This window comes from Carcharhinus amblyrhynchos, chromosome 4 (assembly GCF_965287045.1).
Source record: "Carcharhinus amblyrhynchos chromosome 4, sCarAmb.v2.hapA, whole genome shotgun sequence".
NCBI classification, from domain to species: Eukaryota; Metazoa; Chordata; class Chondrichthyes; order Carcharhiniformes; family Carcharhinidae; genus Carcharhinus; species Carcharhinus amblyrhynchos.
The window spans coordinates 53,452,652-53,478,931 of NC_137327.1; the positions used below are offsets into that span (position 1 = coordinate 53,452,652).

Below are 26,280 nucleotides of genomic sequence, written 5' to 3' on the forward strand. Positions count from 1 at the left end.
CAAAGGTTCCTGAATATGCAAGCCACACTGTCATTTAAGTATTCTTAGTAGGAGGTGTATTAAAGCAGATAGAGGGAACAAGGTTCCTTTTCTCTAGACAACTCACTGGTTTGGTACTGGCAATGGGTTCAGCCACCAGTCTTCAAAATGGTGCCAGACATAGGTTGACATGCGAGGACTGGGTCCCGAGACTCGAAACAGTGCTTATGTCACTTTCAAGGTTGTTGACTATTTGCTTTATAGCATTTGCATATATTATTTCATATTTCTTGATTTGTTAAGCAAAATTCAGCTCAAAAGGAATTAAATCCACAAAACACACCCTGCTTCAAGGATCACAGATTCAATCTGCAAGAAGCACCTGTCCAGAATGCTGTTTCCCATGCAACATTTCAACTGAACAATGTAGTTCCTCATGATATTCCAACAAGTTGGAAGGACATCATTCACTTGGGGAACGATTATGTTTGATCAACAGTTCAACTGGCCAAGAAACAAACTCAGAGCAGTCAGGTTAGAGATCAAATCTTTGGCTTCCTGTTGAATTGAAAGGAAAAGAAAATCTGCAGAAAAGTATGAAGTAGGATTTAGACAGCCTGCTTCCTAAAGTTAGATCAACAAAATCCCTTGCGCAAGTTAGTTCCATGAAACTAAATTTAGCCAATTTGAAAGAATACTGCAAACCCAACTCAACACAGCAGCTAGTAAAATCCTGAAAATGCATTTGAATCCACAGAAGGAACTCGCTGAGTGCCAGATTAAGAGTTAATGATGAAAGCTGGGATACAAAGTGCTTTCACACAAAAAAAATCAAAATATCATCATGTCCAATTTAAGAGCATTATTTTAGTTTTGATCAATAGTGTTTTGTGGTGCAGAGATTGACTATTTTAGATTCATGCACTTCACTTACTTCACTTAAGGTGGTCTTGCAAACTTCCCCTGCTGCAGCTTCAAATTTAGGGTCTGTAGTCAGGTTAAACTTGTAGTTCCACAACAGCTGAAAGACAGATTGAATTAAATGGGGATATATGATAAATCACTTCATTAAAAGCACTGCTATAAAAATCTGTCTTATATCATCTTATGGTACGTGTGCCTTTCTTAAAAACAAATCTTGTGATAGCATTTATCTAATATCAACAGAAAACATTAACATCGAGATCAGTATCTCAAACAGGAAGCAAATAATTTACTCAAGGACACGAACTCTCATCGTCGATTCCAAAACCAGGTACCCACACTCAACTGACTTGTATCACACAGCTCACTGCCAGACACTTAGACACTCCAGGGACACAATTATCAAACTCTCAATTCTCATTATAACTAATTGCGCGTACTATCAAAGCAGGTATGAGAATTTGTCTAAATTGGCAATAAACAGAAGCTTTTCAAGGAAATGGACACAAAACTGTCTCTTGGGTGAGTACCATAGTACTTGTGTTGTAAATTAATTTACAGGATGTGGGCATCACTGGCAAGATGAGCATTTATTGCCCATCTCAAAATATCCTTGAACTGAGTGGCTTGCCAGGGCATTTCAGAGTATTTAAGTGTTAACCACATTACTGTACATGTACAGATCAGGTGACAATGGATAATAGTTTCATGGTCATTAGATTTTTAATTCCAGATATTTATTCAATTCAAATTACATCACTCATAGTGGGATGACAGTACCACTGCACCAGTGACAATACCACTACACAAGTGACAATACCACTACACAAGTGACAATACCACTACACAAGTGACAATACCACAACACAAGTGACAATACACCAGTGATAATACCACTACATTGGTGACTACCACTACATTCCAGGTCCCAAGAGTAGAACCAATGGTCTCTGATTACTAGTCCAATGATAATACCATTACACCACCGCCTCCCCTTAACAATGCAAAAATGAAGGAATTTCTCATTTCCACATTCTCTTATTCATTTACTCTAAGATAGACAGAGGCATGAGCAGGTCACATGGGGGTAAGAGGAAGTGTTACTTTTTCTCCACCCCTCCCCCCACAAAAAAAAAGCTGATCCAGCAATGTGTAATGGTGCTCATAGTTTTAAAGAATATTTAATGAAAATCCAAACTTCAACTGATGTACTTTCCAATTCACAAAACTATGTAACCAAAATATCAAATGAGTATTTTTCTTGCCATCAATTTTTCCTTCCTCACATGAAGGCATCACTGCATAATTGTATGGTGCATTAGGTCTGTTATCTTCCAAAGTCTCATCCAGATCATTTCTGCAGACCCCAATCAATATCTGAAATCTTACCAGGTTGTTGTCCATGTTAAACAAGGGAATGCTTATCATCTATGAACCTATAAAGTCAATGTACAGCATCATGACAAAACACAACCCTGTTGACAAGTATCACCTAAAACAGGTGTCCCTTAGTATAATGTCTGGGAGTGGGACTGTTACCTGCCCTTCCTTTTCTAGTAGCCAGGTACCAGGTCTAACTGCACCCTCCCACTGGCTCAGATCATCTTACATGGCAGATTATGAAATGAACCTGGAATTTACTGGTCTGGGTGGCTCAGCTGTAAACTGCTTTAAGCAACTGAGCAAATGGTTGGACATAAACTTAAATTACTATGATGAATAACAGCTATATTTATTCACCATGGCTCCCGATACTACCTTCCAATAAGAAAGATTAAGCAGTTAAAATGACAAAGCCAAAAATGTAGAAACCTTAAATCAACAGAATCTGAAAGATGCTTCAATACATGTAACAGCAAAGGTCTGAAGATTTGGTTTACTCACATGATTGCAGTCAGAGGAAATCTCATCATCGACCTGTGAAAGAAGATAGAAACCATCAGTCTTACCACTGAACTTATCAAGGAGTTGTGAATGCGTTTTCAATGCGTTTTTGAAAAATCAAATCATGTTTTAAAATGTCCAATCAAGACAGATCGTGCAGATTTTACATTCAGTAACAAACATGAATTACCACGATAAACTTGATTTAAAAAACTTCTCAAAACCAATGCAATTCTGAGCACAATTTGTACCCAGGCTGCCAGCTGCATCCAGATCAGAATATTTACATCTTATAGCTGTTATTCACAAGTCTTGGCCACAACCTTAGCAATCTCCTCCACATGGAAGCAGAGAACTGGCAACAGGAATTAATTCACTGTAATTGAGAAATTCAACCTGACTACTGCAGACCTCTGGTTTACATGAAAGGAGGATTTTTCTTTTAGGTTGGAGTCTTTGAGAAGGGTGGCAACTCATAGGACACTACAGTGTTAAATGCATAACACAAAAAAAGAGCCTTGGGAAGTATTTACTTATGGGTGTCTTCCAGCTTTTAAATTAAATGTCACCTGTAAGCAGAACCTTCTGGTCTGCGGGTTTAGTAAAAAGAATGAGTACCAAGTTTGAGGAACTTTATTTCATCTATAATCACAATTCAGATATCCAGCATTTGACTTTGTAAATACAAATGCCTGCAAAGAATTTCCTGCTGTTATTGCTCCAGCCATGGTTCCATGCAGATGCAAATTGCAATAGTTTTATGGAATTGCCCTTGTTAAACATAGCAAGCAAAAGCAATACGTCAGCAAATTTAAGTGAACAGCTGTTTCCACAATTCAGCAAGATAACCAAAACTCCACCTTCTCTGATATACACCCTCCGGGTCAGATTTGGAATATTTAGTCAGCTTCTGGGACACAAGCACTATCAATCCTCTAATAGGATCGGTTGACCACACAAGCAAGTTGAACTAGAATTACATAGTAAGAGAAACATGCCTCAAGAGCAAGAATGAGGAGAAAGTCAACAGCATAACTCTAACTGTACAGCTACTTCTACTAATAAACAAGACAAGTTCTTGGCGCTAAAGATTTGTCACCAGATATCATAGCCTTACTGTTTAAAAAGCAGTGTTGCTGACCACGTCAATTTGTTTTAATGTTGTTGACAGTCATTTCAAATCATAAAAGCTTCCATCAAATGTTATTACAATAATGAAACGGAGTCCACAAAGGGCAGTGACATATTAAAGAGGTGTGCTGTCCCATTATACATGGTGTCAAACACTTGCATATAGTGTCACCGAAAGCCATAATACTTCAGAAATGCTGAGGTCACTCATCACATTTAATTAGCAACAAATTACTGCCTATAAGAAAACATTAATCTATCATACGTTAACTTTTAAAACCCAATAAATATAACTAGTCATTGATTTAATCAGTTCATCTGTTTATACTTTCATCCCAAGGTGGGAAGACAGGTATGCATCTGAAGGTCATGAGGGCAATACAGAAAAGGGATAGGGGAGGAGGATACAGAAGAAATAGGTTCCATTGATAGGTACAATTGTTTTACTGTGCAAAAGATTTTCCAGTTTATCGAATCATGGTGTCAGCCTACAGTCTATTACGCCAGAGATTACCATAATGCTGGATTATTCAGTGTCAGATTGAAACCAGGGTTCTTCGCATTCCATTTACAAGTTTTCCATTCCTAGAAGCTTCAGGTTGAACTGTTACTTAAGCAGGTAAGTGGTTAAGGTGAACCAATGGCTGGCTTTTAGGTCAGAAAATGCTAAAACCATGCTGTTTCACCAGAATGGATAACCGGACTAGAAGATAACTCAGAATTAAGTATTCTTTATTTAGCTGTACAAAGATATCCACCATGCTCAATTATATTAGTCTGTTACAATTGTATTGTTACGCAACAATAAACGCAAGATACAATGGAAAGTAGAAAACAGCTTATCAATTGATTCACTGTCACATGTTAGTTGCAGACCCATTATACACATACCATAATACTCAGAATGCTATGATGATTTTTAATCAGCAATAAGTATGGAAATAATTCACTAATCTATTAAAAATTGATCTAACATGCACTGAAGAGCACATAAACCTAATGAATAGAACCAAGTTTCAATATGATCACAGATTATGTTGGCTTCAACATTCAATATGATCACAGATTATGTTGGCTTCAATTCTATTTTTATGCCCACTCCCCATATCCCTTCATTCCTGAAGACACCTAAAATCCACCTATCCAAGCCTTGAATGTATTCAGCGATGGAGCACCCACAACCCTTTTGATTAGAGAATTCCGAAGGTTCATAACCCTCGAGTGAATAATTTCTCATTTCTGTCCAAGAAGACTGACCCCTTACTCAGACTCTGTCCCTGTGTTTGATTCATCTGGATTGATGTCATGTGCTCAATACAATCAATAGCATATAGGCCTAGTGAATGAATGCAACCACTGTTGTAAGAATACAGCAAAACACGGACCATTCTCAAATGAGGTACTGGAAATGCAACTAACAGCAAATCCAGCCGATAATACAGACTTGAATTCGAAGAATAGCATGGCCTTGAGCAGCACAGGTGATGCAACTCAAAATAAAAACAGCACTTTAAAGGTTACATGAAATATAAACCTACCTCACAGATCTTTCTTAAAGAACGACCCTTGAAATAGCAATTTTCCCTCTGTCTCAATATAACCAAAGACTTGCCTTCCTTTTCCAACTAATTATTTTACTTTCTCCTTTAATAAAGGCATCAACTACTTCTCAGAATATATACATATACAATATATATGCTTCATCAGTACGTTGTCAAAACAGGCAGTGTTGGCAATCTATTCAACTTCAGTTACGCATATTTGCAGTTCTGTGCAGCTTAGTTGCCTTGAACAGCTAAACTCACCCCAGAATTCAAGGACACAAGCAATGGGAGTAGACATTAGGGCCTGTCAAGCCTGCCCCAACATTCAATATGATCACAGATTATGTTGGCTTCAATTCTATTTTTATGCCCACTCCCCATATCCCTTCATTCCTGAAGACACCTAAAATCCACCTATCCAAGCCTTGAATGTATTCAGCGATGGAGCACCCACAACCCTTTCGATTAGAGAATTCCGAAGGTTCATAACCCTCGAGTGAATAATTTCTCATTTCTGTCCAAGATGACTGACCCCTTACTCAGACTCTGTCCCTATGTTTAAGATTTCTCAACCAAAAGAAACAAACAATCTTTTAACATCCACCCTATCAAGCCCCTTCAAAATTTTATAGGTTTCAATGAGATGAACTCTCATTCTTTTAAATGCCAGAGAATACAAACTCAGTTTACTCTGGACAATTTAATTGTAGGACAAACCCCCCATCCCAGGAATCAATTTTGTGAATCCTCGCTGTCCCAGTCTAAGATGATTTAACTGCCCCACAATTATGATGTTTCCTTTGTTGCAGGCTCCAATTTCTTACTGAAGGCTCTGTTTAGTGTCATAATTACTTTCTGGGAGGGGGGAGGGGTATAAACCACCTCCACTGGTTTTGCTGACTCTTGTCACTCCTAATTTCCAACCATATTGATTGTACTTAATCATCATCATCTGAAGTCACATTCTTTCTCACTAATGTCTGATTTACATATATCTTTTCTTAACTGTGGAGACCAAAGCCTCACAGGGTACTCTACGTAATTGTGGAGAGGCTTGTTTACACTCGTACTCTAATTCCCTTGTAATAGAAGCTAAACATGCCATCTGTCTCACTATATTTCTTGCTGATTTGCATACATGTTCTATTTTACCCCCTCATCAACTTTTTGGCGGCTCTTAGCTGGTTTCTAAAACACTCTCAATCCTTAGACTTGTTACTGGTTCTTGCAACACAGTAAGCCTCTTTTAATCTAATACTATCCTTAACATTCTGGATAAACCATGAGTGGGTCTTAATGAGTTTTTGTTTTTTTTAAATGGAATGTATTTTTGTTGAAGATTTTGAATTGTTTTAAATGTTTCCCACTATTCATTCACCTCCATTTACCCAATTAACTTTAATCAGTTCTCCCCTTATAACTTTGTAACTGGCTTTATTTTAAGTTAAGATTTTTGCCTCCAATGGGAGCATGTCAACTTCAAACTTAACAAAGAATTCAATGGTATTATGATCACTATTTCCCAGTGGATCTGTCACTAAATATTATTAATTAACCCTGCTTCATTACAGGATTTACGATAGCGTTATTCCCACAATGCATTGCTGCAATAAACGGTCACAAAAGCATTCTACAAACTCATCTTCTCCATCCACTCTTGCCAGTTTGACTGTCCCAGTCTAAGATGATTTAACTGCCCCACAATTATGATGTCTCCTTTGTTGCAGGCTCCAATTTCTTACTGAAGGCTCTGTTTAGTGTCATAATTACTTTTTGGGAGGGGGAGGGGTATAAACCACGTCCATTGGTTTTGCTGACTCTTGTCATTCCTAATTTCCAACCATATTGATTCTACTTAATCATCTGAAGTCACATTCTTTCTCACTAATGTCTGGAAGCCAGTCTTTATTATCAAGACTACCCTTTTCTATTTGCCATTCTGTCTTTCAGAAATATTATGTACCCTGGAATACCTATTGCCCATACTTGATCATCTCATAGCCATGACACAGTAATGGCAATTACATCCAAATTATTTGCCTTTACCTGTGCCACTAATTTATCTTATCACAAATACTTTGTGCATCCTGATAAATAAGCTTTAATTTTTTTAAACTATCTATTCCTCGCAATGTATTTATTGTGGAGCTCATCCCAATGGAACAGTTCACATTTCCCCAAGAATGTCAGTTTCATGATTTTCAATTATCCTTAAGTGCTTACCAGTGTTACCAGTTCATCGTTTCCTTAATTTTCAAGATGGAAATCAGTTTTAATATTGAGATAAAGATGTCAAAAAAAAAAGTTGAAGCATCGGATCAACGTGAAATTCCAAAACAGTAAGCTAGAGAGCATGATGTTTTTGAAGCCCCAGAAGAGTTAACAGCGAAGAAAAAAAGAGAAACGCTTTCCTTTGGGCGAGTCCAGAACAAGAGGTAGAAGATATCCATTAAGAGATTTAATATAGAATTTTGAAAAGCAATCCTTTACACATGGATGAGAATGTGCTACAGCATAGAATGTTTGAAACAGATATTAATACTTTGAAGCAAGTCTTAACATATAGAGAAAAACTTGTGTGAAATGCAAATACCAGCATAGACTAATTAGATCAAATTACCATTACAGTCCTGTAAATTCTGTTTTTCTATGCAATATTAATTAATTAACTCAGATTCTCTGTTTGGCTATGATATAGAAGGCATGCCATTTTATTTTTCCCTACCCGTATCACAAGATTACTGAAAACTTATCTACTGGTTGGGACTGTGCTACATTGTGGGCATGTGCCTCTTTTTCATATCTCATTTTACCCTACCTCTATCAAAACATACCTCACTAAACCTTTCTGAATTGAGTCAGAAAAACAAAGACCAAAAAGGGGTTAAGAAAAAGTGAGGGGCATTGACTCTCAACGTTTAGAGTAAATTGGACAGCAACTTCTAGAGAACTTAGACATGTAGTTCAATGCAGCAGAGTTGCAGTCCATTGCCCTGCTCCTCCAGAAGCTGCGCTATACTGCATTTTACAGAGACAGTGTTGAAACATATGAAATAATATCAAGTTATTGTACTTATCCATGAGATATAACTAAAGTCACTAGAAAAAAGTTACAATTTGTCCAGTCTATTGCAAAAGTCTCTCAATTCACTCAAACCTCTCTTCTCATCACTTCAGATTTTAATTGTTAGTGACTTGATTTTGTAAATATTATACATCTGATTTCTCTTAATGCCCCTTTCCTTTCCCTCTGTACTTCTCTATGTGAATTACTATTATAAATTAACCTTCCTGGTTTGAACTTGACACAGTTCATTAAGAGTTATTCAGTCTGATTGGTTAAGGATAAACAAAGTTGCTTGCCTTGTTTACAGGTCCCAGATCCTTTCGAGGGCACCATGCTGAAATGGAATTTCATTACTGTACTGCAGGTTCCAGTGCAAAAAAGTCATAGAAAAGTCAGTTAAAAATGCAGGCCATTGAACTTAGGAGTCCTTCACAATAACGGAGAAAAATCAGTCCAAACTCAATTTCATCACTTCAAACGTGTAAAGAACTTGCATCACATCCAAAGAACTAACACCTTTCAGAAATGACAACAAGCAAAGAGACACAAATTAAATTTGCACTTTACATGTCGCTGCTTCCTCCATTATTGGAGCAACTTGCATCCAGTTCAATTATGTTGTCCTGTAAACAGGCTAATATCACAATTAAAATCAAATTATTTAACCATCTTGCAGTGGAAATCTTTTTTAATCCCATGACAGTTTATAGTCTCTTCACATGTCAAACAAGGCCCTATTACAATCTAACCATTCCAGAAAGCATTCCAATTGACAATATGCTACTCTGCCCAAATAAAATGGGCATGTATGCAATTCTTCCTCATCCCAAGGCTATCTCTGGAAACCTTGATAGGCAAGGCAAACAGAGTGAATAGATCTAATAATCAGTCGATTTTGTATCAATTAAATAAATGGTGGAAATATTCAGCAGGTCTGGCAGCATCTATAGAGAGAAAAACAGTTAATATTTCAGGTCAATTACCTTTTCAAAGAATGCTTTCCAATCTGACCTTTCAGCTGTAATAAGAAGGTCACTGACCTGAAACATCAATTCTCTTTGGAGATACAGTTTGACTTGCTGAGCATTTTCAGCATTTTAAGTATTAGTTCAGATTTCCAACGTTCGCAACATTTTGCTTCTCTGATCCATAAATATCCTCCTCAGTTAATTCTTTCTATTTACCCATTCTTTGGCCATCAGTTTCACATGGAGCTGACAGCTTTTTAAAACAAAATGTGCAAGCTTTGGCAATTCCATGGAGGTACAGTCAAACCATCCTTGTATGGTGTTGCAGTTATAAATTTTTTTTAAAACTCCATTTCCGAAATACACTGGTGATGGAGTTCATTTTTAAAGGATAAAGTAGTTTTATTTTTACCTACGTCACTGTGTAGGCAGAAACCAAACTGAAACTTGATACGTAAATGAAATGCAATGAAACCCATTGCCTTGATGCACAAGTCTCAAAAAGCCATCACAAACTTTATAATCAATAATGTAGTTTCAAAGCAGCAAACAAACAACACACAACATAAATATTATGTCTAAATCCTGCAAATTACACTAAGCTATACAATGTCGTGTTAATTTATGGATGAATTACTGATTTATTTGGTCTTCCTAATGTGTCAGAAACTACACACCTTTTCACTGTCCTGTGTGCCAGTATAGATGGGAGATGATCCAGCTTTCAGTGAAGCAATGATAAGTTTATTATGCAACCAAGCATTAGTGTAAAATATTGTACATTCAACCTTCCATCTTTTGATTTACAATAGGCATTTTCACATTCCAAAAATAGGAAAATAATGTAAATTCATTTAACAATTGAAACAGTCACTTACTTAATTGGCTCAAATGAGTCTTAAACCCAACTGTCAAAAAGAAACATTAATCGAGTCTGTGCTGCATGCTAGGTATTGCAATATCCTACAAGTCAATTCACAGACAAGTCCTAGATTTTTTTGATTGAAGTGTGATGCCATCTTATTCAAAATGGTTCTGTGACAAGACACAAGGTAATTTCAAAGCTATTCTGGAGGAGGGCCCATATTGAATACTGAGATCAACTCCTTTGGAAAGGTAGGAAAAGAGTTAAAACCGTTACAGTAAGATTAGCATTGCATGACTTCGTCCTACAGGCCAACATTAGCACACTGGAGCTCCAATTTGAAAAACCAGGGTGCAATTTAGAGCCTGGCACCACAGGTAAATTGTCACACACTAACCAACAGCCAAATGAACAGAAATGAGAATATGCCTTGGAATATGACTTCAACGGTTATGGGGGGGGGGAAGAGAAACTGTATTTCATTTGCAAAATAAATAGCTTTTCTGAAAAAAAATCCAACTGCGACCTTCAGTATCTCAGTTAAGGCAAGTACTATGAGTCATACGAATCAGAAACCTACTAGTTATCACCAAGGCTCAATATAATGCCAACTCAGGAATGGAGCTGAAGGGTATTCATTGACCCTCATCTCAGCAAGTAATCAATATTTTCCAGGTTGAGTAAAACAGACAGGTCAAAATAGGAAAAAAGAAAAACTGCTTGCAAATATACAATCAATGTACCACTGCAAATGAACCGTAACCACAATTGTTCATTACTTCCATATTTAAACTGGAATAAACGAATAGTTTGTTTTTATAACAATCTATTAAAGCATTTTACAATCTGAATTTAGCCAATAAAACCGAAGAACAATTTGAATCGCGGACACAGCCTTCTTTTAAAAAAGTTCAAAACTGCATCACTATTAAGTATATTTGACTTTAGGGGAGCTTGATTACAACGGGAAGTCAGCTCACATTGAGAACAGTTACTTAAGTAAACTGAGCCTGTAGATCATCAGATAAGTAGGTAATTCAGTCCATCAAGTCTGCTCTGCCATTCAATCATGGCTGATAAGTTTCTCAACCCAATTCTCCTGTCTTCTCCCCATAATCTTTGATCCTTTTATCTATCAAGAACCTGTCTGTCTTAAATATACTCAATGACTTGGCCTCCACAGCCTACTGTGACAATGAGTTCCATAGATTCACCATCTTCTGGCTAAAGGAATTCCTCCTCATCTTGGTTATATTTATTTATTTATTCTGAGACTGTGCCCACTGATCCTAGTCTCACCTACTAATGGAAAAATCTTCCCCATGTCCACTCTATCCAGGCCTTTCAGTATTCTACAAGTTTCCATGAGATCCCCCCACTCCACCCACTGATCTAAACACAATTGAGTACAGACCCAGAGTCCTCAAAGGTCCTCATACATTAAGGTTTTCATTCCTAGGATCATTCTTGTGAAGCTCCTCTGGACCCTCTCCAAGGCCAGCACATCCTTCCTTAGGTATGGGGCCCAAAACTGCTCACAATATTCCAAATGTGGTCTAACCAGAGCCTCAGCAGTACATCATTGCTTTTGTATTCCAGTCCTCTTGAAATGATTGCTAAGATTGCATTTGCCTTCCTAATTCCCAATTCAACCTGCAAGTTGACCTCAAGAGAATCCTGAACCAGGACTCCCAAGTCCCTTTGTGCTTCCGATTTCAGAATTTTCTCCCCATTTAGAAAATAGTCAATGTCTCTATTCTTCCTACTCAAATGCATAACCTTGCACTTTCCCAAAATAGAACATAGAACATTACAGCACAGAACAGGCCCTTCGGCCCACGATGTTGCGCCAACCAGTTAAAAAACAATGACCCTCTAACCTAAACCAATCCCTTTTCATCCATAAACCTATCCACGGATCTCTTAAACGCCCCCAAACTAGGCGCATTTACAACTGCAACAGGCAGGGCATTCCAATCCCTCACCACCCTCTGGGTAAAGAACCTACCCCTGACATCCGTCCTATAACTACCCCCCCTTAATTTAAAGCCATACCCCCTCGTGCTAGCTTTCTCCATCCGAGGAAAAAGGCTATCACTATCCACCCTATCTAAACCTCTAATCATCTTATATGTTTCAATAAGATCCCCTCTTAACCGCCTTCTTTCTAGCGAAAACAACCCCAAATCCCTCAGTCTCTCCTCATAGGACCTCCCCTCCATACCAGGCAACATCCTGGTAAACCTCCTCTGCACCCTCTCCAAAGCCTCCACATCCTTCCTATAATGTGGGGACCAGAACTGCACACAATACTCCAAGTGCGGCTGCACCAGAGTTGTGTACAGTTGCAACATGACGCTGCGACTCCTAAATTCAATCCCCCTACCAATAAACGCCAAGACACCGTATGCCTTCTTAACAACCTTATCTACTTGATTCCATCTTCCACTTCTTTGTTCACCCTTTTGATCTATCCAAGTCCTTCTGAAGCCACCCTGTCCCTCCATCTATCTTTGATTCATCTGCAAACTTAGTCAGAATACCCTCAGTTCCTTCATCTAGTTCACTCACGTATAAAGTTAAAAGTTGTGGATCCAACATTGACCCCTGCCGAACTCCACTAGTCACTGGCTGCCATCCTGAAAAGGACCTTCTATCCCTACTCCCTATCTTCTGCCAGTCAGCCAATTTTTGATCCATGTTACTACCTTGTCTCTAACATCATGGGCTCTTACCGAGTGTAGGGTGTCGAAATTTGCTGATGACACCAAGATTGGGGGAAAGGCAAATTGTGCGGAGGGTGTGGAGAGTCTGCAGAAGGATCTAGATAGGCTGGGCGAATGGGCCAGGAAATGGCAAATGGAATTTAATGTTGGCAAGTGTGAGGTGGTCCACTTTGGTAGGAAGAATGGTAGGAAGGACTATTACTTACGGGGCGAAAAACTGCAGCAGGCGACGGTGCAGAGGGACCTCGGGGTCCTTGTGCATGAGTCGCAAAAACCCAGCCTGCAGGTGCAGCAGGTGGTCAGGAAGGCGAATGGGATGCTGGCCTTCATAGCGAGGGGGATTGAATATAAAAGTAGGGAGGTCTTGCTGCAGCTGTATAGGGCATTGGTGAGGCCGCAACTGGAGTACTGTGTGCAGTTTTGGGCGCCGCACCTGCGCAAGGATATTTTGGCCTTGGAGGGAGTGCAGAGGAGGTTTACTAGGCTGATACCGGAGTTGAGGGGGTTGAGCTATGAGGAGAGGCTGAATAAACTAGGCTTGTACTCGTTAGAGTTTAGAAGAATGAGGGGAGATCTCATTGAGACGTATAAGATGATGAATGGGATGGATAGGATAGAGGTGGAAAGACTCTTCCCGCTCAAAAAAGACAGTAGGACTAGGGGGCACAGCCTCAAGATAAAGGGGGGGCGGTTCAGAACGGAGTTGAGGAGGAACTTCTTCACTCAAAGGGTGGTGAATCTCTGGAATTCTCTGCCCGTTGAAGTGGTGGAGGCTGCCTCGCTAAATATTTTTAAGAAGCGGGTTGATGGGTTTTTGATAAGAGAGGGGATTAAGGGTTATGGGGAGAGGGCGGGAAAGTGGAACTGAGCCACGACAGATCAGCCATGATCTTATTGAATGGCGGGGCAGGCTCGAAGGGCCAGATGGCCTACTCCTGCTCCTATTTCTTATGTTCTTATGTTCTTATCTTGTTCAGCAGCCTCCTGTGCGGCACCTTGTCAAAGGCCTCCTGGAGATCCAAACAGATAACTTCACTGCCTTTCCTTTGTCTAACCTGCTCATTATCTCCTCAAAGAATTCTAACAGCTTTGTCAGGCATGACCTCCCCTTGATGAAACCAAACTGACTTTCCCCTATTTTGCCCTTCATATACCTTTATTTACTGCAGTTCCCTCAGGAACATTTTTAGGTTTAGCAAACCAGCCACTGCTTTCAACCTTGAGGATTCTGGGATCACATTTTAGATGGTATGTTAAGGCCCTGGAATAAGGCTGCCAGCTCAACAAAGTCAGGTTTCCAAACATGAGCAGCAATCATTTGCACAATCTACAGCAGTGTTTCTCAAGTGCAATCCCATAGCCTGCAAAGTACTTCAGGTGGTCCACAGGCTGGTCCAAAATGCAAGTCACTGATGTATAATGCCATAGGCTTGAGGCCAGACAAGAGAACAGGCCAGCATGATGTCACAGAACCAAACTGATTCATGTGCTTGCAGCACGATTTGCCATAACCATGAGTGACAATCAATACCACTCAGTTTTTGTTGGCTTGCCCTTTTTGGATTGGTCAGTGGGTTGATTTGGTGTGCAAAACCTGTGGCATGTGCTGCTGCACAGGATAAGAGCAAATGAGGCTCATACTGTATTAGGTTGATTGGCCATGCTAAATTGCCCCTTAGAATCCCAAGATGTACAGGTTAGAGGGTGAGCATGGTAAATTTGTGGGGTTACAGGGACAGATAAGATACTCAGAGTTGGGCTGAATGACCTCCTTCTGCACTACAAGGATTCTATGAATCAGTGGGTGGCCTGCCAGGGATTTTTGCTCTAGCAAATCGGTCTGCAAATGTTAACATTGATGAACCACTGCAGCAGCCATAGATGCTGTCTCAACTTGCAATAATACATATGTGCTAGGTGCTATAATGATTCTAAACATTTGAACTCACATTGATTGTACTGTTTTTCTACTCTGGTTATTGCCTCAATATCTGCGTTGACATTTTCAACTACATCAGTTTTGTTTCATAGAATACTCATGGCTCCAATACTCTAAGCACCAACTGCCACCTGTAAACATCAAAGAGGAATTCAGAATCTCAAGTGTTGTGACATATTCCATGAACTGAATACATAAATTTACAAACAACTAAAATTCAGTGTTCATGAATGCTGAATAGGCCAAGTGGACAGTGCAGAAGTTTGTGGAAAAAAGGGCAATTGCGGAATGGACTTGAAATCTTAAATTTACTCGCATAAGCTCTTATCACTCCACTGAAGTCAGTAGATTATGGACTAAATAATAGTTTTCATTTGACCAATCTCCAAAATGAAATGTTACGTCATAGAAGACAGTTTATTTGACCCACAATGCCTGGCTAATTCTTCGGTTGTTCGCACAATTATTCCCTCGTTCATTCCCTATAGCCCTGCAAATGTTGTCCCTTCAAATATCTATCCAATTTCCTTTCATCAGCTATTGTTGAATCTTCTTTGTCATTTTAGGCAGCACATTCTACACAATAAAATAAAAATACACCACATGTTTCCAGGTTCCTCTGGTACTTTTGACATTTACCTTAAATTTGTCCTTCTAAGAAGCCCACCAACACCCCTACTTTCTCAGAAGGCTAAGAAAATTTGGCATGTCCACTACGACTCAACAACTTTTACAGTTGCATCATGGAAAGCATTCTTTCTGGTTGCATCACAGCTTGGTGTGGTTCCTGCTCTGTCTGAGACCGTCAAAAACTGCAAAGGATTGTGAATGAAGAAGCCAAGTCGATCATGCAAACCAGCCTCCCATCGTTGACTCAGTCTGTACTTTTCGTTGCCTCGGAAAAGCAGCTAGCATAATCAAGGACCCTGCACACCCAGGACATTCTCTCTAACTTCTTCTATCAGGAAAAAGATACAAAAGTCTGACAATATGTACCAACCAACTCAAGAAACAGCTTCTTCCTTATGGCCATTAGACTTCTGAATAGACCTATCTCCTATTAAGCTGATCTTTCTCCTCAGTCTACCTACGAATGTAACACTACATTCTGCACTCTCTCCTTTCCTTCTTATATGCAGTGTGCTTTGTTTGTTTAGCATGCAAGAAACACTTTTCACTGTACACTAATACACGTGACAATGAACAAAATAGGCATACTATTGCAGTGAAACTGCTTAGTTTCCGTACTTCGACTCTATTAGTAAAGTCATGAATTCTGTATGCTTTTCTCTTCCAAGGCTTCACAACTTGTCCTGCCACCTTCAAACATTTGTGTACATGCACCCAACTCCCCTTTTAAAATTACACCATTTATTTTGATAGTAAAAATAAGCAGGGTCGGGAAGGGACCGAGAGTTCAGCAAAAGTAATGGGGCATTGGTGACTATGGAAATGGTAGGAAATAGAAAAAATAAAGCTAAAAACACCATTTGAATTTGCAGAACAATTGCAACAATACACAAATTAATAGCTCAGATAGAAATTAATGGACTTGATCTAATAGCCACTATGGTGATGTAGTTTCAGTAGCCAGACTGGGAATTTAAACGTTCCAGGTTCCTTCATTTTTAGTTGAGAAATAAAATGGAAAAGGAGTAGTAAAGGATGAGATAAAGACTGTATTGAAAAAGGATTTTGGTTCAGAAAATCAGGACGGAGCATTCTTTTGGGTAGAGGAAAGAAACAAGGGGCTAAAAACAACCATAGGAGTACTTGATAGACTCCCGAACAGCAGTTATCATGTCGGGCAAAGCATACATCAGGAAATTAGAGGTACATTTAACAAGAATACAGAAATCATGGAGGACTTTAATCATCATATAGTTGTGGCAAACAAAATTTGAGTAATAGTGCAGAGGATGAACTCATGGAATACATTTAAAATGGTTTCCTAGATCAGTGTGTCAAGGAACCAGTTAGGGAACAGGCAACTTTAGATTTGACATCCTACAATGAGACCATGTCCATTAACAACCTTCTGGAGGAGAGTGAACATGACAGAATTTTATATTGAGTTAGAGAGCAATTTAGTTGATGCTGAAACTAGTGTTTTAATGTGAAAAAAACAAACTATGTGGTTATATGGGGAGTATTGGCAAAATGGATTGGGAATCTAGATTAAAAAGTGGTGGTGGTGGATAATGGCAAATATTTATAGTAATACTTCATAATTCACAACCATTACACATCCCCATAAGGGATAAAATCCTCACTGGAAAAGTGGTCCTACCATTATTAACAAAGACATTTAAAGATAGCACAGAGGAAAAGGATTATAATATTGTCATAGTGAGACAGGCCAGGATAGAAAATGTAAACAAAAATATGCAAAGCAAATTGAGTTGAAAACAACTAAAAAAAATCAAAGCTAAATGGTTTTCACCTGAACACACAAAGCATTTGCAACTAGATGAGTTGATAGGACGGACTGCAACATATATATCAGCTACTACAGAAACGTGGTTGCAGTGTGAACAGGGCTGGGTACGAACGTTCCTAAAGAACAGTCAAAAGGGGAAGGGAGGTAGGATAGCATTGTTAATCAAGGAATGCTTCAGAGCAGTGTTGTCATGATATAAAGGCAGTGGAAAGTGATCTAGAATTGGTTTGGGTTGAAAGCATGAATAGCAGGGGATGGAAGGCATGGGTGGGAGTAGTAAGGGAAAGTTTGAAGGAAACTGCAATTATCATGGGCGATTTTAATCTGCATATTGATTGGACAAACCAAACCAGCAAGGGTAGCACAGAAGAATAATAATTTGTGAAATGCATCAGTGATCACTTTTTACAGCACTGTGTTGGAGAACCTACCTGGAATCAGGCTATTTCAGATTTGGTTTTGTGTAATGAAGGAGAATTAATAAGGGATCTTATGGCATGGATCCCCTAAGGGTGTAGTAACCACAATATGATAAAATTACAGACACAGTTTAAGGGTGAATGCCATAGGTCCTTAACCAGTGCTTTTAACTTAAATAAAGGCGATTACAATGACATGAGGGAGGAGTTGCCCAAGATGAACTGGTAAACAAGATACAAGTCAGTGGATGAGCAATTGCAGATACTCAAGCAATTAGTCTATAATGCTCATCAGAAGTTTATCCCAATCAAAAAAGGAGATTACATGAGAAAGAGGCAAAATCCATGTTAACAAAAAGGGAGGTCAAGGATAATGTTAAATAGAAAAGCAGAATAGACAAAATGGCATGGAATAGTGGTAGACCAGATGAGTGGGAAGTTTTAGAATCCAGCAACAAAAGATTAAAAAGCTCATAAGGGAGAAAATGAATTTTGAAAGAAAACTTGATTGAAGCATTAAAACAAACAGTAAGAGTTTCTATGGCTTTATAAATAGGAAGCCAGTGGCCAAGGTAGATATGGGACCTTCATTGAATGAGCTTGGTGAATTGTTAATAGCAAACAAGAAATGGCGGATATGCTAAATAATTTTTTTGCAAAAATTTTCGCAAAAATGTCTTCACGGTGGAAGACATTGCAAATATCCCCAGGATATCAGATGTCTGATTTTGAATACCATGGATAGAACTTATAAAAATCCCAATTACAAGGGACAGAGTATTAGAGGAACTCAAATGGGTAAAGGCAGACAAGTTGCCAGGATCCAATGAACTGCACACTAGGTTTTAATGGAAGTGGCTACAAAGAGTGTGGATCCATTGGAGGTAAAGAACAACAGGCCCTTCGGCCCAACGAGCCCGCGCCACCATCTCAACACCACCAATCCCCCTCTCCCCCCAGGAGATTCACCAGGTTAATTCCTGAGATGAGAGGGTTGTCCCATCAAGGGAGGTTAAATAACTTGGGCCTGCATGCCTTGGAGTTAAGAAGAGTGAGGGGGTGACTTTATTCAAACATACAAGACCCTGAGGGAGTTTGACAAGGTGAATGGTGAGATGTTTTCACTCGGGGGGAGCTCCAACGAGAGGTCACAGGTACAAGATAATGGGCCAATCATTTAAAACTGAGCTGAGTAGATATTTCTTCTCTGAGGGTGATGAAGTGTCAGGAATTCTCTGCCCCAGAAGGTAGTGGAGCTGGATCATTTCAAGTCAAGGTGGATAAATATTCAACAGATTGAGAAATAGAGGGCTCTGGGAAATGGCGCAGAAAAGGAGTTGAAACCAGCACAGATCATAGTCGTCTTGAATGGCAGGACAGGCCTGGTGACCTACTTACTCCTGCTTTGATTTCATATGTTGTGTTCTAAACTTGTATTTGTTTAGAGGCAGATACAGGATAAATAATAGTGAGTAAAGGAATGACAGAAATATTGAGCAAATTCTTTGTAATTAGCTTCACAGGGCAGCACAAAATTTCCCAAAAGTAGTGGGGAACTAACAACTGGGCGAAAATGAGGAGTTTAAGGATTCAAATTTAAAACAAAAAGTACTGGAGAAACGAGTGCAACCAAAGTTCAACAAGTCTCCTTAACATGGAAACCTGCAACCAAAGGTTTAAAAAAGAGCGGTCAGGGATAACGGATGCATTGGTTTTGATTTTCCAAAATTCCCTAGATTCCAAGACAATCTGCGTAATGCAAGCAGACAACCCCAATAATCAAGGGGAGAGAACAGGGCACATTCGATCAGTTGGAATGACATTAATAGGAAAAATCAAAAACATATTGTTAGAAACATAGTAACAAGGTGCTTAGAGTCCACACAATTCATTAAGCAAAATCAACTTTTGACAAATTTCTTTGGGAGTTTTGATGAAGTTGTAACTAGCAGGGCAAATAATGGAAATGTAACATATTTGGATTTTCAAAAAGCATGTAATGAAGGCCGCCACACCAAATTAGGGTTCATGGGACTGAAGTAGTTGCCAACAACATGATTTGAGGATTCATGTAGTGAGGCAACTGAACAAACAGGTCATTTTCAGGTTGGCAGACTGTAACAAGTGGAATGTTGCAAGAATGACAGATATTGCATTTGATTCCATCCAGCTTTCCTCCAACACATGTCATTGTGCTGCTTTCAACATTTTAATTTTGCTTCCCTTGTTTCTCAGTTACCAGAACTGGGCACAGTACTTGAGATGTGGTATAACCAGCACATTATACAGTTTGAGCATAACTTCATTTGATTTGTACTATTCTGTTCATCATTCAATTGCCATCCTTCATCATTCTATACTGGTTGAATACAAGTACCAAGACTAAGATGTCCAAGACTCTTTCAACCTTCCTTACTATTTCAGCATTCTTCATTGTACAAATGCACCAATTTATGTACAGCATGCTTACCACAGTAAACTTATTCTTCTTTCTGATGACATGTTTTATCAAATCCATTCTGTGATATGAACTATACCTTCTAAATTTGTCTTTCCTAGTTTTGGATCCTCTACAGAACATCTGGCCAATTTGTGGTGATTTTTTAAAAACAAGATTTTGTTTGTTCATTTACAGCATGTGGGCATTGCTGGCTCGGCCAGTATTTATTGCCCATCCCCATCTGCTGTTTTCTTGAATTGCTGCAGTCTATATGGCGTAGGTGCTCCCACGGTGCTGTCAGGGAGGCAGTCCAGGATTTTTATTCAGTGACAGTGAAGAAACAGTGATATATTTGTGAGTAGTTTAGAAGAAGAGGAATTCCAGGTGGAGGTACTCCCATGTGTCTGCTACTCTTGCTCTTCCAGATAGTAACAGTTGTGGGCTTGGAAGGTGCTATCTGAGGAGCTTTGGCAAGTTCCTGCAATCCATTATAGATGGTGCACACAGCTATCGCTGTGCATTGGTGATGGGAGTGAATGCTTTTCGATAGGTGTCAATCAAGGCATAACTAATACACCAATTAGAAACAATTACAATTCCAACAAATTCCAGGACATCCAATTTAGTAATCCCTGTATTACCAAACAGTTCCCAACTGTTTTAACATGCATTCATTATTTTCCCACTGGTCAGCCTGTTCCTTATGTTAAAGAATTAGCCCATCAAATCCATCTCAGCCCTCTCCTGAAGAATCCTGTTATTACCAGAGCCCTGCAAGTCTTTTTCCCCTCAGATGTCAATCATTTGTCATCTCCACCACCCTTATTAGCAGCGAGTTCTCGGTCATTGCCACATTTCATAATTAAAGCTTTTCTTAAAATGCTTGGTGAAAATTGAAAATTTCTTTTTGAAAACCTAAGTAAAACATATCACTATTTTTCACAGTCCCTTTGGATATCACTTCTTCATGTCATTAAGGAGGAAGGCCAGAAAACAAGCATTCCCCATTCTGAATTCATGCTATTCACTTGATTACTGTACACATAATCCACAACTGATCCCATTATCTCATGCAGGATTGGGGCAAGTCGAATGGCTCTATGGATGCTTGTGTCTATAATGTTGCCTTTTTGAAAATGGGCATGTTAACCATCTTCAACTCAAATCTCAATCTTCCAGTCACATTTCTTCCTTTATAAATTTGAATGCTGAAATAGTGAATTTCAAGTTTAGATTCAGCCTCAGCTTCTATTCCACTGTTAATCCCATGTCTGTTAGAGAGCAAACACAAACTCACATTAGTTTCTCAAGGAATAGGATACTCCTTGTGCAACTGCAGAACTGTTTGTACAATAGTGAACTACTGCATGTAGTACAGTTGCTTCTTCACAGTATGACTGAAACAGTGAAAAAGCAGACTGCTTCATTCCGTCAACATTAAAATTTTCAATTCCCAACTGCTGCTGCTGTTTAGATAGGACCCTACATTATGAATCCACTCACCACTTGACAGCTACTGAAATTGTGCTCTCATTCAGAACCAGTTTGGATCCTTTAAACAATTATCCAATATGTTTTACTTCTGCAAATGTGCAAAACCAACAAATCCTGGAAACATAGCGTTAATATTAATAATCAACCTTCAATCTGCACAACTGAATGAAATTCAGTTTGAAGGTCGTCAGGGTGCACATTCTTGCATCAAAACTATTCCTATGAAGTTTAAGCCTGGCAATTCAAACAGTATTAGCACCAACTTGAGAGAATACAACAGCATGCTAAATCTCAATTTCACACAGTTAGCAACTCCCTGCCTAACAATATGGGAAGTACCTTCACAAAGGTTGCAACGGTTCAGGAAGGTTGGTTCACTGACCATTACACAGCAATGGGAAATGGGCAATGCTGCCCTCATTAACACCCTGTGGAATGAACAGCTAACTATTCATCATCTAATACGATTAAAACCCATGACAAAAGGGGCAGAAAACTTTCTTCTTTAAACACTTCTGTATCATGTAGAACATACTGACGTTACTTAATCCAGCCAATAGTTTCTCACACAGACAGGCTGCAAGGGCACAGCACAGCAACACCAGAGGTGAACACAATCTCAAGAGTTGAATTTAGATATTTATTTTGCTCCAACACTGTATAGGATCGAACTCAGATTCAGAAGTGACATCCTTCCATTGCAAATAAATCACCTACCAAACAGGCTGGTAATGCCAGTTTGATTTGTTTTTTAGCTGTAGGGTTGCTGGTTGTTCAGAATTCATTGGATTATTTGTTACATGAATGTGCAGAATTTGTTTATTTTTTACAAATTCATACTAACTGAAGGACATTCAGGGAGAGGGCTAAATTATTACAAAATCCTAGCCTGCCCAAATTATTATATTAATTATCAAGTCATTGCTTTGTTTCTGTCTCCTGATGGAACAGTTTTACTTGTGCTGGCATAGAGATTAATGAAAACTGGGAGTGTAATGATACCTCACCCAAAGGTGGTTTTCATCTGCAGAGACTGTGTATCCAAATATGTTCATTTGTCAACGAGTCACTGACTGGAAAACTTTTAATATTAATTTCAATAATTTTAATATTAATAATATTTTCTCTCCCTCCAAATAATTAAGGAAAATTAAAGCCAACTGTGCCACTGCCACCTAGCTGAGATCAGCTGAACCAGAACATAGCAATAATCAAAGTAAGGACCTGTGTCTCTATGCTAAGTACATAAATCATTAGGTTTCAGCCTTTGCTTACTGATAGTACTTTGGTTTTGGTCAAGTAGGCTGGAGGTTCAAGTCTCACTCCAAAAACTTAAGGACACAATCATTTGGTACCTCTGTGCACTTGAGGGAATGAGGTAGCATCTTAAAGATGTCAAACTGAGGTCCCATAAGAAATAGGAGCAGAAGCTGAACGTTCAGCCTATTGAGTCTGTTCCGCCATTGAAATGAATCATGGCTGATTCATTATCCCAATATCCCTCCGTGTCATAGCAATTTCTATACTGAATATGCTCAATGATCGAGCTTCCAGTCCTCCGCGGCAGAGAACTCCAAAAATTCACCACACAGTGAAGAAATTCCTCCTCATCTCAATCTTAAATAGCCAGCCCCTTATTCTAGAATCACCAGCCAAATGAAACATCCTATCCATATTTACCTTGTTGCATCCTGTAGGAATTTTCTAAGTTTCAATTAGATTACCTCTCATTCCTTGGAGAATATTGGGCCAGTTTCTGCAATCTCTCCTCCTACAACGATCCAGCCATCTCAGTCTAGTGAACACCTATTGCACTCTGACAAGCAGGTCCTTCTTTGGATAAGGAGACCAAAACTGCCACAACACTCCTTATTGCAGCAATATACCTTTACTCCTGTATTCAAATTCCCTTGCTATGAAGGCTAACCTACCATTTGCCTTCCTAATCACTTGCTGCATCTGCATGCTATCTTTTAGTAAATTATGAACAGGGACATCTTTTGGACATCAACACTTCCTAACATCTCACCATTTAAAAGTTCTGCCCAGTTCTTCCAAAGTGGATAACTTCACACTTCTTCACATTATCTTCCACCTGTTTTATTCTTGTTCATACACTTAGCCTGCCTGAAGCCCCTTGAAGGCTCCTTATATCGTCCTCACAACTCATTCCCAACAAGTTTGTCAGCAGCAAATTTGGGAATGCAAAATTTCATTCCAACATCCAAACCATTTGTAGAGATTGTGAACAGCTGTGACCCAAGCATTGATACTTGCGCTGCTACCCCACAACTAACAGTCTAACATCCTGAGAATGACCTGTTAATTCCAACTCGGTTTTCTGATATTTACCTGCCCACTCCTATCACAAGGCCACTGAGCCACACATTCTATCTTAATGAGTAACAGCCTCTGATGCAATCTGTCAGTAAGCACAGCTACAATTCAATGCCTGACAGATCATAAATTAAATGGTTCCTAATTGTTCACAAATTAAACAATTAAGACAAGAGCATAAACTGAGTATTACACAGTGTAAATGTAAACCTTGATAACAGAACTATGTGGTCTTTCAGACATTGGATTTCAGACTTTAAAAGCCTGAAAAAACTTTCAATAGTTGTCATTATAATTTAAATCCTACATCTATGCACCAAGAAGCAGCTTGTCAAATTAGCAGGGCTCTCTACAGTTGGCTTTTAAACCTTTTCTCCTTAACCAGGCATTACACTGCTTTTGCACAAAAAGCTTCCTGGAAGGTTTAAAGTCATAGCTGACATTGCTCTTGATGTCTTTTTTAATCCTTTGCTGATACAAACACGACTAATACAGGTGTACTCAGCCTTCAGAATACCAGTTCCTTCTCGGAGAATTCTCCAGGTGCAAGTCAAGATAAGATTGTTAAATTTCGCTGTATCATTGGAGTCAGGACTTCAAACAAATGGGGCCCAAGTGCTCAGGACACCATCTCCAATAATTGTTCTCTACAGAGGTTGGCAGTTAAAATCAACTGACCCATACCTCTGAACTAGAGATAAAAATTTATGATTTTTGTTCCTGCTGGTTCTCTGGTTGCTCCTACTGGAAATGTAAAATCACAACAAAACCAGATCATTCCTATTGAGCTGAATTGAATTGAATTGAGGAGATGCTGAATAAACTGGGCTTGTACTCGTTGGAGTTTAGAAGAATGAGAGGAGATCTCATTGAGACGTATAAGATGATGAATGGGATGGATAGGATAGAGGTGGAAAGACTCTTCCCGCTCAAAAAAGACAATAGGACTAGGGGGCACAGCCTCAAGATAAAAGGGGGGGCGGTTTAGAACGGAGTTGAGGAGGAACTTCTTCACTCAAAGGGTGGTGAATCTCTGGAATTCTCTGCCCGTTGAAGTGGTGGAGGCTGCCTCGCTAAATATTTTTAAGACGCGGGTTGATGGGTTTTTGATAGGAGAGGGGATTAAGGGTTATGGGGAGAGGGCGGGAAAGTGGAACTGAGCAGCGACAGATCAGCCATGATCTTATTGAATGGCGGGGCAGGCTCAAAGGGCTGGATGGCCTACTCCTGCTCCTATTTATGTTCTTATGATCTTATGAATATTTGCCACCTCAATTCAGTATTGTTCTCAAAAATGGTAACTAGAAATTAGCTTCTACTCACATTCGTTGGTACATTTAAACTAGTCCCAGCAATTAACATCAAACTAACTGATACTAATGCACACATGCAAACGGGCCAGAACTGTGGTTTTCTGATCTGCACCCTGCAACACCACACCATAAAGTGCATTTACTCCAAAATAGCTAAGAGAAGACACAAAATGTAGTTAATGTAAACTATAATTTCAAAAACATCCAGATTAATGGACATCTGTTCTTCTAAAACTAAACTATCCAACTTAAACTTCAAATCACTTCTTTTGCTCATTTGCTTGCTCAACAAATCATACAAGGAAGTTCTAAATGGAAATAATTGCAGTAGCATTCTTATCTCCAAGTAATTTCCATAAACTCTCAACCAGTTTTGGAATTACAAGTATTTCATTTCACAAGTAAGTTGATTTGCATTGTTAAAATTCAACCAGGATACATCACATAGCAACTAGAACCTGCATACAATTTGTGGAATTTACAGATTCTGTAACAATTTCAAACATATCCACTTGACCAGGAGATGGTAAAATAATCACACCCACGCTCAACATTAAGGATGCTAAAATTCAGCCTGAGGCAGCTACAAAAACAAATTAACACCTCACACTCGCATTTGCTTTGAGGAATTGAAAAAAAAAATCAAATTATTTCCTGTTAGTCTGATGATAGCCCATAAAGTGAATGTGAACAGAGGACACTCAACTTGTCTGCAAAGTGATGGCCTTTGCATGTGTTGGTGAGTGATGGTTCTACAGTGCTTGCTGAAATAAAACTTTTATATAAAGGCTGATCGGTGCTTCAGCACTA

General features: G+C 39.0%; 1 protein-coding gene across 3 annotated transcripts in view; it reads right to left on the minus strand.

The window, feature by feature from the left end:
• The window catches only part of LOC145342021 (Golgi apparatus protein 1-like), a 118,403-nt gene that overhangs the window by 63,056 nt on the left and 29,067 nt on the right, over nucleotides 1–26,280 (minus strand). For all 3 annotated transcript variants that reach the window (XM_080187160.1, XM_080187159.1, XM_080187158.1), the window contains exons 2-3: nucleotides 2,788–2,820; nucleotides 914–1,000 (exon numbers count right to left, since the gene is read on the minus strand). In XM_080187160.1, the coding sequence (XP_080043286.1) occupies nucleotides 914–1,000; nucleotides 2,788–2,820 (120 nt within the window). The remainder of the gene's footprint in view (nucleotides 1–913; nucleotides 1,001–2,787; nucleotides 2,821–26,280) is intronic.